This window comes from Durio zibethinus, chromosome 28 (assembly GCF_047325235.1).
Source record: "Durio zibethinus cultivar Kanyao isolate XHJ-2024 chromosome 28, ASM4732523v1, whole genome shotgun sequence".
In the NCBI taxonomy this organism is placed as follows: Eukaryota; Viridiplantae; Streptophyta; class Magnoliopsida; order Malvales; family Malvaceae; genus Durio; species Durio zibethinus.
This window is the reverse complement of record NC_143189.1, coordinates 14564879-14576364: the sequence shown is the minus strand read 5'-3', so window position 1 is coordinate 14576364 and position 11486 is coordinate 14564879. Positions and strand designations below refer to the sequence as shown.

Here is an 11486-nt window from a genome sequence, read left to right as displayed (position 1 = left end):
TTATTTTATGACGATTATAGCCTTTAATGATATTGTTTTCATAAATAACTGATAAAAACTAACGTCACACAAAATAAAGCATAAGATAATGTTTGATTTTATTATCATGGTAGATATTATCTTACAATCATTAGTGACGATAATTGTGTCACCAATACTATGATAATTTAATTTTTGTCACTAATATATCAAATTTTATCATTTAATTTGTGACGATTATAACATTTAATGACATTTTTTTATACATAGCTGACAAAAGATAACATCACAAAAAAAAATAAAATATAAGGTAACATTTGATTTTATTGTCACTGTAAATTCATAATAAATGATGATATTTTGTTATTGTGACATTAGACTTTTAGTGACAGTGTAAACGTGACGAACATCGTAATATTTAATTTTTTGTCACGAATTATATATGATGATAAAAAAATAAATATTTAATGATATTATTTTACATGTCATTAATGACCAAATTTGTTATAGCAACCCTACTGCAAGAAGTATTATTATAAGGCTAGTTTACCGCAGTCAGTCCTTATATTAGCAAAATAGATAGAAGGAATATACCAACTAATAATTCGGTGTATTTCACTTATAAATTTTTTATTATAATTTTATAATTATTTAATTATAATAAAAATTATATAATATAAGTTTCATCTAAAGCGAAACCAGCTATAGGGAAAAAGAGAAGCCAAATAATAATTTCAATGCGCAAAGGTGGCCAAGCATTGTAATAGGTCGGGCCAGGCACTCTTGTATAAGATTGTTAAAATTTTTGAGGGACCGAGACATCTACCTGCCCTGGCTATACCTCTAAGCTTCATATAAAATTTTGATGAATCTTATATAATTTTGAATTATGATCAGTTAATTTTAGTGTAACAACTGTAAGTGAGATCCTCTCCAACCAAGTGTTGAGAAACAGTTCATCAAATATATATGCGACTCTAAAACCATTGGTGCCCTGAACCAGTGATTCATGTTTCATGGTAAAGAAGCCATCAGGGGACAGCACACTGGAAGTCTGGGACATGTATTTTATTTCGTAATATTTGTCCATGTCCATGAAACACATACACTAACAGGGGAGGTGCTAATTGAGAAGGTGAATGTACAAGACTTCAGTGCAGTACCATACCTTTGATGGAAATATTTACAATAGGGCTCTAACTTCTTTTTTTACAGCTGAAGCACCAGCTCCACCAGAAACAGATCTCCATCAAACCTAAGCCCGGCTCCTTCTGCAGGCTGAGGTAATCCATCCACCATTCCACCATACACATATAAATAACGCCCTGAGTTATCCACGCAAGCTTGGTGAAATGATCTGGACTTGGATTTATAGCCCTTAGCTTTAAGTCTCCTCCACATGTTTGCCAACAATCTCTTTGAGCTCAATCTAGCTGGCTGCACTCTTTCTAACGATATGGCACTAATATCTAATATCCAAAAGTCATCCTTCCGGTGCCTCTGTGAATCTTCTCCTCCATGAATTAGCAGTCGTCCTCCTAAGATGAATGTAGCTGAATGGCCAACTCGTGGGAGGGAAACTCCTGCTGGTATGCTTTGCAATTCATAAAATATTTGTGCCCATTTCGAATAACCTTCAGACATATCCAAGAGCCAGACATCATTCAGCACCTCATAACCCAATCCTCTCCCACCGAATAGAATTGTTTGTGTTTCCGCTATGCGTGTCAATGAATGTCCTGAACGAGCAGGAGGTGAGGGATGAGTCACAATCTCATGCCATGTTCCAAAACGAAGATTTTCTGAGAGTTCTACAACCCATGTATCACCCAACCTGACGCCATCTGGACCAATTCCTCCTTGAATGACCATCTTCCTGTTGCTTATGCAACATGCGGCATGAGCTCCACGAGGAGTTGGTGCTATTGACCCCACATCTAGCAGCCTCCATGACAATGAGATACCAAGGCTCTCGTGGAATGCTACTTGCCCCACCCATGTATCACTGTGACGATCCCCCCGGTCATTGATTCCTCCAAACAGAACAAGATAATTTTCAATGACAACACATGTATGCCCAAATCTCCCACTTGGGATACCTGAATGAATCTTCTGCCACTTCAACATCCTCCGAGAATTATTACCAATGTATGCAGCCCAAGTGTCATCAAGATGGCGTCCTAATATGATGAAAAGAACACTCCAAAAAGTTATGATATCAATGAGATAACTATACAAAGAAGATTTCTAAATTTTAACTAGTTACTAAATACGAAACCAGTTGGATGATAATTGTGTAAATCTTTACTTAATTATTTGCCAAATCACTGGCCATAACTGCGCTTCACTAAAGATTACATTTCCAACATATGAAAGGTTTCTATCTTCCCAAAACAAAGTAAAACAGCGGATTGTTCAAAATGTTTTGTTCACTGAGGGCTCCTCATATTTGTTAACTTTAGCAATCTTATACCATGAATCTTGTATCATTCAAACTTAAGAGTGATGATATTCTTCCAACAACTCCTATGTTGCTCGAATTAGTGTATGCTCCTTGCCATCCATAGATAGAAGCAAGGAAATTGGCAGAAACGATGCCATCTTTGGGAAGTTCACATGCCACCTTACAATTTCATAATAATCAAGAAGACCCTAATTGGTCCATCTAGGAATTTTTAAATTGTCAAAATGACTTCGGGTCTGTCACTCAAATGCCTAGATCTAAAAACAGTGGTTGCTTCTACAACATGAACTCATGCTACTGCACTTGTCAGTCTAAGATTTTTACCATTACAGCAGAAAGTAGCCATCTATAACAGGCCTAAGCAAAGTGGCCATAAGATTTTTACGGTTACAGTAGTTTGTGTTCTCATCATGTATAAAACATCATGTGAAACCACCTCCTATCCAATAAATGAATTAATGCAATTTACACACATACAACACAAAAGAATGTAATTGGTCAATCTCCTCTGGTTTCCTGGGCAAACATTGAATTTGCTTATCATGTAAATAAATGTATCATAGTGATCTTTCTTGCAGTTAGTTTGCTTTGAATTCAGATTCTTACCATATAATACTGGCTACACATTGGTCCATGTTTGTCACCTCAACTACAAAATGTGTGACTGGTGTAAAAATGGATTAGGTATTTTTCTTGACTGTTACCATAAATTTTGGTACAATAATGGGGAATGGCTAGGCTTGCCTAGAACTTATATATATATATATATATATATATATATTTAGTTTTCAACATTAGCTACGCTCTGCTCGTGAAAATTCGTGTTAGTCCTTCAGGATGATATCTTGCCTGTTACACTCGAGCACACATAAACCATTCAGAAAAGAATAGAATCAATTAAAAGTACATTATGGTGAAGTTACATTCATGAGCTGTGGCTAATTTTTAATTCCTGACTAGTGAAGTTTTTGCTCCTGGAAAGCTATTTAAATCACCCAAAACTGCAGGAAAAATTTATCACTAGAAAGTTGGTAGTATATGGTACAATCTTTTGCAAGTACCAGAACCAACTGCAGTGCTCCTGCAGTAATGATGTCCATGTTTTATGAAAAGAAAAATGCTAAGTTACTGTTTGGATAACTTAGTGCATGACTTTACGTAGAATGATATCATATGCAACAATTAGTGTTTCATTTCAGCAATTTATTCATTTCAAACCAATTATAATTTGCACTCTAACATTTGCTTTTACTTTATAGTAACTTTAAGAAAGAAAAAAAATGTGTAACAGAAAGCAAGTAATAACAACTACAGAGCCAGACTTGATGCAGGCATCAATGCTTGGAAGATTCCAATAGAACTGTCCTTTTAGTATTAGTAAGCTTCCTGTTTAGCCTAGTGCCAACAAAATGATAAAAGAGAATGCCTACGAAAGTTAAGACAGATTCTAATCACGGTGTTCGACTTTCTAACTACATAGATCTTTGAATTCAATAATATACTACCAAACTGAAAATTTAACCTGATTACGTAACGGATCCAGTTACTGGTGCTTACAGATTGTCTTTCTCTAAATTCAAAAAGAAATAATACATTAATTACAAATTTCTTTGCTTAAATATCATCTTAATCACTTTCACTAGCCGTTACCTAATATTTCCCTTGCCGATCCATATCTATAGATAGGGTGTCCATGGACAACCCCAAAGATTGGAAATTTAAAACAAGAAAAATTTTCCCTGGACACTCCAAAATTTTTACTTGTACACCATTTCTATTGATAAATTTGATAAATCATGGACAGTTTATATATATATATATATATATTATAAGTGAACATTTAAAAAAAAACAAAAATCATTGATCTGGCACTGCCTGTTTGACATAGATGTACTTAACTATTATCAAATAAGAACTTCATAAGAACCTTAGGCCAGTTGATATTAAAGCACCACATACACATTTTACAACAGAAACCCGTCAAAGAAAACAAGAGATATGTCATAGTAGGAAACATGCACCAAAGCTAAAGCAAAAGCAAAGATAGAGCTATATATTATCTGTACAAGTGACTGACCTCCTTCACAGCCGCCACCAAACAAAACCAGGCAACCAGACACAAAATTGAGAGAGTGAGAGGCTCTGGGACTTGGCAACATCAAATCAGGATCTGGGTCAGAGAGCTTGTAGCAACAAACCAAGTCAAGCTGAGAGACCTGCTTGTATAGCCTAATCCATGGAAGCAGCTGATGATCCTCATCACCATGACAAGAAGACTTGAGGGCATCTACAGCAGTAGTTCCCCAATCTCTCCTGCATATGGACTCCCACAGAGAATTAGAACTTGCCAGAAACCTGAATTTCTTACAAGTCATGGCAAAAGATAGAATTGACTCTATAGGAAGTAAAAGCAAGATTGCAAAAAGATCGTCTGGAGCCAAGTTATCAATAAGTGATCCATTAGTGAAGTTGCTGGTACCGGCAGTGGTGCTGCTTTCTGCCATGGAAAAAAGTGGTGTGATTGCTTGGATTATATGGCTATGGTTAATGGGAGGTGAGTGCGCGTGTGGAGGGCGGAGGCTAAAATGCTCTAAAATTGGTCTGGCTCTTATTGTTATGGTTCATGTGACCGGAAAATGGCAAAATGCGGTGGGATTATAATTTGTTACCAAATGTAAATAAAAACACGCTGCAGTGATCCGCATGAGTGATACTTTATCTAACGGTTTGGGTAGAAGCGAATTTTTACTCGTAGAATTCGATTCGATTTTATAACTATAAAATTTATATTCGTTTTCGATTCAAAGGTTTTTTTAAGTTTTTATATTCGAATTCGACCTAAATTCGTTATTATATAAATCATACTCAATCCAAAATTAATAAAATATTATTTTTTAAAATATAAAATATTATTTTTTAAATATAAATATATATAATTAAAAAATTAAAAAATAATTACTTATATAATATCGAGTCGAATTTATTTAAAATTCGAATTCTATCTGATCTCGATTTTTTCTTAATAATACTCGATCTGATCTGATTCGAAATTCGATTTAAAAAAAAAAATCAATTTTATGAGGTTGAATCATACTGAAATCTGTCGATTTCGAATTAAGCTGTCAACCCTAGTGATATAATACAAAATATACAATATATATATATGATATAATTTAATTAAATAAAAATTATATATAAATTTTATAAAATTAAAAAATTATATTTTATATTTTTATATCAGTTATAATGTATAATTTTTATATTAACAAAAATTATGATTTATAATTTTTATATTAAATATAATATAAATATAAAAATAATTTATACATAAATTATTAATATTTTATTTTATGGAAATACATGAATGAACGGCAAGACAGGGTTGGATTATATTCTCATTTTGTCGGGATCGTTATTGATGTTACAGGACAATGGCAAAATTGATAGGTTTTCTTGACATTTGAACAAGGAAAAACAAAAATTTTGCGCGTTTTTATGGTAAATTCAGAAGCATGGAAAGAGACGGGTGGGGGCCAACGAGGCCTTGGCCATTTGCGTTGTCCTGTTTGTGAAATAATGAGCTACAATCGGACGTGTGGGGTCTTGACATGGCCTTGAGGTATTTGATTTTATTCGATTTTTTTTATTTCATTCGAATTTAATTTAAATATTAAATATATATTAAATTGAGATTAAATTTTAAATTAAAAAATTAAAAAATTAAATTGAATTAAATTATATAATTTTATTACTTTTTATATATTTAAATTTTATAAAATAAAATAATTATTTTGTATCTAAATTTATTTAAAAATATTAAAAATTATATTAAAATAATACATAAAAAATTTTTAAAAACAATAAATTGAATCAATATTCAATTTGAATAGATTTTTTAAATAATTAATTTAAATTAAAATTAAAATTTATAAATTTATAATATTACATATTATTTAATAAATTAAATAAAATTTAATTTAATTTAAATCGTTACCATTCTTACTTAAAAATAAATGAGTCAAGTTATATATTGTTTGAAAAATTAAATCAAATCCAATTTAATTTTGAACTGTTGTGATGCATAATTAAATTTTCATTTAGATTTCATTATATTTTTCATGTAATGTGATTAAGCTCATCTCACTATCAATTAAATTCAAATATTAACTTTAATGATGTTAAACCAACATAAATTTATTATTAATTTTTTTTAATCATAGCTACAATATATTTTTTATCAATTACAATTATAATAATAATAATTATTTTTTTTAATTTTACCACAACTCACCTCACCATTCATCTAAATAAAATCTAATCAACCACCATTTCTAAACTGACTTCATCAATTAAGCTTGACCGATTCTAAATACATTTTATGTTGGAAACTATGATTGAAATAAAAAAAATTGATAATTGCTTATTTGATTGAAGATAATTTTGAGTAATTTAAGTTTTTTTAGTAAATAAATATGCTTGATAAAGAAAAATATTTGTTAAATAAAAATTTTAAGAAAAAATTTTGATGAATAAGTTAGCCTTTATACTATTAGTACTTTTGCTTTTTATTTTTTGTTTTTTTATTTTCAATTCATTTTCATTCTTTTGCTTTTCATTTTTTATTAGACAACAAAAAATAAAATTAGTTTTAATGAGCTTATAAATGAAGAAAATCTCAATAAGGTAAGGTACCAAAACACAAATGGAGTTATATGAAATAAGAGGGAATGGATGTGTAAACATCTTATGAGGCCAAAGTGAAATAATCACAAGGGTAATATATTCTACTTTTAACCACGTGGTGAATTTTGTATTCTACGAATAAAACTAAGATTATTAGGCGTCTTTTTTATTTGATTAAAAAATTAGTAATTAGCAAATATTATGTGTAAATTTCAAATCATATATTATGTGTAAAAATATTGAAGAAAATCATGTGTTATACTAAAACCAAGATAACTTCTTTTTAAAGAATGCTTTTGTTATGTCTAAAATCAAAAGGTATACATATAAAAAAAAAAGTCAAAGATAATTATTCATAGTAGAAAACATGTGGAATATTTACCATGACATTATTCAAAATTTTTTGTGGTATTAGTGATTACAAAAAGTTAAGTCCATAACCATTAAAATTAAAATTACTTTTTCTTTATCAATTATTCATAATTAAAAATATTATTTAACTATTATTTTGCTTTTTCTTTATCGATTTAGTACAAGTGACAATTGAGCCAGTCAAGTTAGACCTAGATTGAATTACTTTGAATCAGATTATTCAAGTCATTTCATGTTTAAGTCATTTTCAATTTTAATAATTTTTCATTCCGATTTTTCAATTTTGACATTCGGGTGGATTTAAGTAATTTTAGGTTCTTGTTTTCAAGTTCAATCAAGGTAGAAAGATCCAAAATTAAAATTAAGTCAAATATATTGGATCAAAGTCCATTACAATTTGCATAAGTAATTAGGGTTTAAAATCCTAAGGCCCAAATTTATTGGGTTTAAAAGCCCAAGATCCAATTTTCATATTTATGGCCTAAAGCTATTTCTCTATAATTAATTAAATTTTAATAACTAAAGAAATGAAAAAATTTGAAAAAATTAAAGAAAAGTCAAAAAAACAAAAAATTAAAAACAAGAAGAGTTTGTGAAACTGACAATAGTTGTCGTTCAAGGCACTACTTACAAGCTGAACAATCGTCGACCAACCACCCTATTGACACCCTTTGTCAGCTCCTTAGAAAAATTAAAAAAAATGAAAAAAGTTTATTTGCATTTGTTTGAAAACAAAGCTCCATATAAGCATTTTTTTAAATGATAAAGAAAAATTAAGATAAAAAAAAAAAAGCAAAGTAATTTTCTTTTTGAAAAAATAGGCTTTTTCAAAAAGAGAAGAGCAATTCATGTTTATGTACAAAAAGCAATAAGGGTCTTAAAGGAATAGGTGATTACTATTAGAAATGAACTGATCTAATACATTCACCTTTTTCAACTCTCATGTCCTAAACCACTCAAATAATTTGACTCATCAACCATAACCCTTTAAGGGGCATGAATTTAAATTTTTGAACCTTATCTTTATTTGATCATATTGTGATATAAAAAGGTGATAATCTTTTATTAAGAAATGAACAATGAGAAAATGAATTTAAAAAAAAAAAAAAGATTTCTTTGGGATTCTAAAAGAGCGGACAAGTATGAAATTTTTTTAAAGAATCTAAATATTGGTAATTTGATGTGTCAAGACTATGCTATAACCTTAAATTTATCAAGACATGAAGGCCCCAATCTTACCCTATCTTGTTCCATATTGAGGCACATGGACCTAAAAAGCAAAGTTAACTCATTGCCCTTACTTGATTAATTTATGCCATAACCCTTCCTTTTGATCCAATGACATAAAAAATTTAAGCCCCCAAGGATGTTCATCAAAGTGATTATCATTATCATATGGGTTTTCATTTGAAATCGCATGTTAAATTGGGACATCTCTTATAAGTTGTTTATGAGTTATGAGAGACATGTGAAAATAAAAAAAAATGGAAAAAAAAAATAAAAGATGGTTTTGATATCATGCATTTAAGAAATTCTAATAAATTTAAACAAAGGCTTGAAAAATCAAAATAAAAATAAAAAGAAGAAAGGAAGCTAAAAATTTTGTGAAAGAAACCAAGAAGCTTAAAATGAAAAAACTAAAAGTGAAAGTTGAGAAAACCTAAAAATCAAAAAAAAAAAAAAAAACTTTCTTTAAATTCATTTTCTTAAAAGAAACTACTCTTCAAATTAAGCGACCGTGCTTGATATGACAAATGGTCATCTTTCATTATCCTTTCGCAAACATTAAAAATTATTCACTTGCTACCCCTTTGGGTTTGATGGATTCTTTCTAAATGAACTTTGCCCAATGATCACTTTCCACATTAGAGGGGCAAAATGGGGCATATTCAAGAATCATGTATGCTGAAGTCCCAAGTCTAAAAAAAAACCCTATATGTTGAGGGACAAGTATCCAAGAAAATGAGTTTCCAAAAAGTTTTGAACTCACATCATTAGAAGTGGAAATGTGCAAATAAAAGTAGAAAAGAAGAAAAAAAGGCAAGGAAAAAAAGCAAAAAAATAAATAAGCAAACAATAAGAAAAAAGAAAGAAATGAATAATATGATGGAATGGCAATAATTAAGAAGAGAATGACAAATGTCCACTAAAAAAAACCCTCTACAAGAAATGGTTTTTGGTTTTATCAACCTTAAAACACATGCTTTAGGCTTATCTATCCTTTGTTTTTTTCAAAACCTCGAATCTGGGCCTATGTTGCAAGCTATGAAAAGTTTATTTTGATCAAACATAGATACTTAAACTGAAGAGTATTTTCCTTGAAAAGTTATCATAACCTACGAAGCTTTTTCCTATCTCTTTATGAAAATTATCCTTTTTGAGTCATTAATCCAATTTGGATGAATTTTGAATAAGTGAATGATGGAACAAGCGAGAAGAAAGAAAAAATAAAAAAATAATGAAGAGTGAATCTCATAGGTGAAAACCCAAAAAGGGGCAGTTCAAAGCAAATTTGAAACTCTGAAGCCAATTTTGATGCCTAATGAAAAAGCCAAAGCTTTTGAAAGATCCAAGAATGTCAACGTCATGAAAGTTTAAAATCCATTTTCAAAATTTGAGCCTTTTTCTTCCATTCCTCAATAACCTTCTAAAATTTTGAGCCTACTATAACTCGCCTTGACATTTACCAAAATGCCAAACTTAGAAACTAAAAGAATGTTAAAGTTTGATTACACCTCAGAATGATTCAAAATTTTTTATTTTTGAGGAATTCATAGATTTAAAAAATTAGTGTTTCATTCATAAGCCTAGATGAAAGATCATTCATTTTTCTTATCAAAGTTGTGAGGCATTCCTTTGTGAACAAAAATTTTGATGTGATAAATCATTCAATTTGTTTGAAAAAGGAAAATATTTGCCTCTTTCATCCATAATAGTAAACACCAGTTGTCGAAAAAAAGCTGATTTAAGGAAAAAGAAACAATCAAACAATTTAAAATTAAAAAGAAAATAATTTTGTGACAAAAAAAGAATGATTTTTTTAAGCATTTGTATCCAAGGTAAGGAATTTTGTACTTGCATTCGCAAAAGGGTACTTGCATCATAAAAAAAAAAACATTTTCGTCATTGGTAAGGATATTTGTGTTTGTATAATTAGGAATGCATCTGCATCATTTTGATTCATGTATTTGTATCATTTTGTAAGCTTTTGCAAACCCCAATATGAATCTCAAAACCCTCAAATGAGAATATTTGATTTCTAGATTAGAATATTTGATTTTTATGTGTGAATCTATAATTTTTCAAATGAAAATATTTGATTTTTAAATGTGAATCTTTGAAGTTTTCAAATATGAATATTTGATTTTTAGATGTGAAATTTTTAAATAAGAATCTTTCATTTTTAGATATGAAAATTTCAAATGAGAATCTTAGATTTTTAAATATGAATCTTTGAATTTTTCAGACACGAATATTTGATTTTTAGATGTGAATCTTTGAATTCTTCAAATGAAAATATTTATTTTTTAGATGTGAATCTCTGAGTTTTTTCAAATTATATATGAATCTCTGAATTTTTTCAAATGAGAATCTTTGATTTTTTATATATGAATATTTGAATTTTTTAAGTGAGAATCTTTTATTTTTATATGTGAATCTTTAAAATTTTCAAATAAGAATATTTGATTTTTGGATGTGAATTTTTTCAAATGAGAATATTTGATTTTAGATAAAAATCTTTAAGTTTTTTTTTTCATCTGTAAATTTTTAAGAAAAGAATTGTTTTCAAAGGAAAATTTAGCATTCACGTGCATCTACATTGCATTTTTGCTTTTATATCTTTGTAAAAGGCATTTGCATAGTTATTTGCATAGGGCATTTGTATCATGGGAAAAACACTTGCATTTGCATTGTTAGTAACCATTTTTGTTGAAGAACTATTACATTTGCACCATTATTTTTAGAAAAAACATTCGCATTATAATGG

At 29.4% G+C, this 11486-nt stretch overlaps 1 protein-coding gene across 1 annotated transcript; it reads right to left on the bottom strand.

Annotated features, from left to right (window-relative positions):
- Nucleotides 1–947: 947 nt before the first annotated feature.
- Nucleotides 948–5079, bottom strand: LOC111281200 (F-box/kelch-repeat protein At1g51550-like). Its single transcript, XM_022868856.2, has 2 exons — nt 4521–5079; nt 948–2159 (listed from the first exon to the last, which is right to left on the bottom strand). The coding sequence occupies exons 1-2, from the start codon at nt 4945–4947 to the stop codon at nt 1189–1191; spliced, it is 1398 nt and encodes a 465-aa protein (XP_022724591.2). The 5' UTR covers nt 4948–5079; the 3' UTR covers nt 948–1188.
- Nucleotides 5080–11486: the final 6407 nt, after the last annotated feature.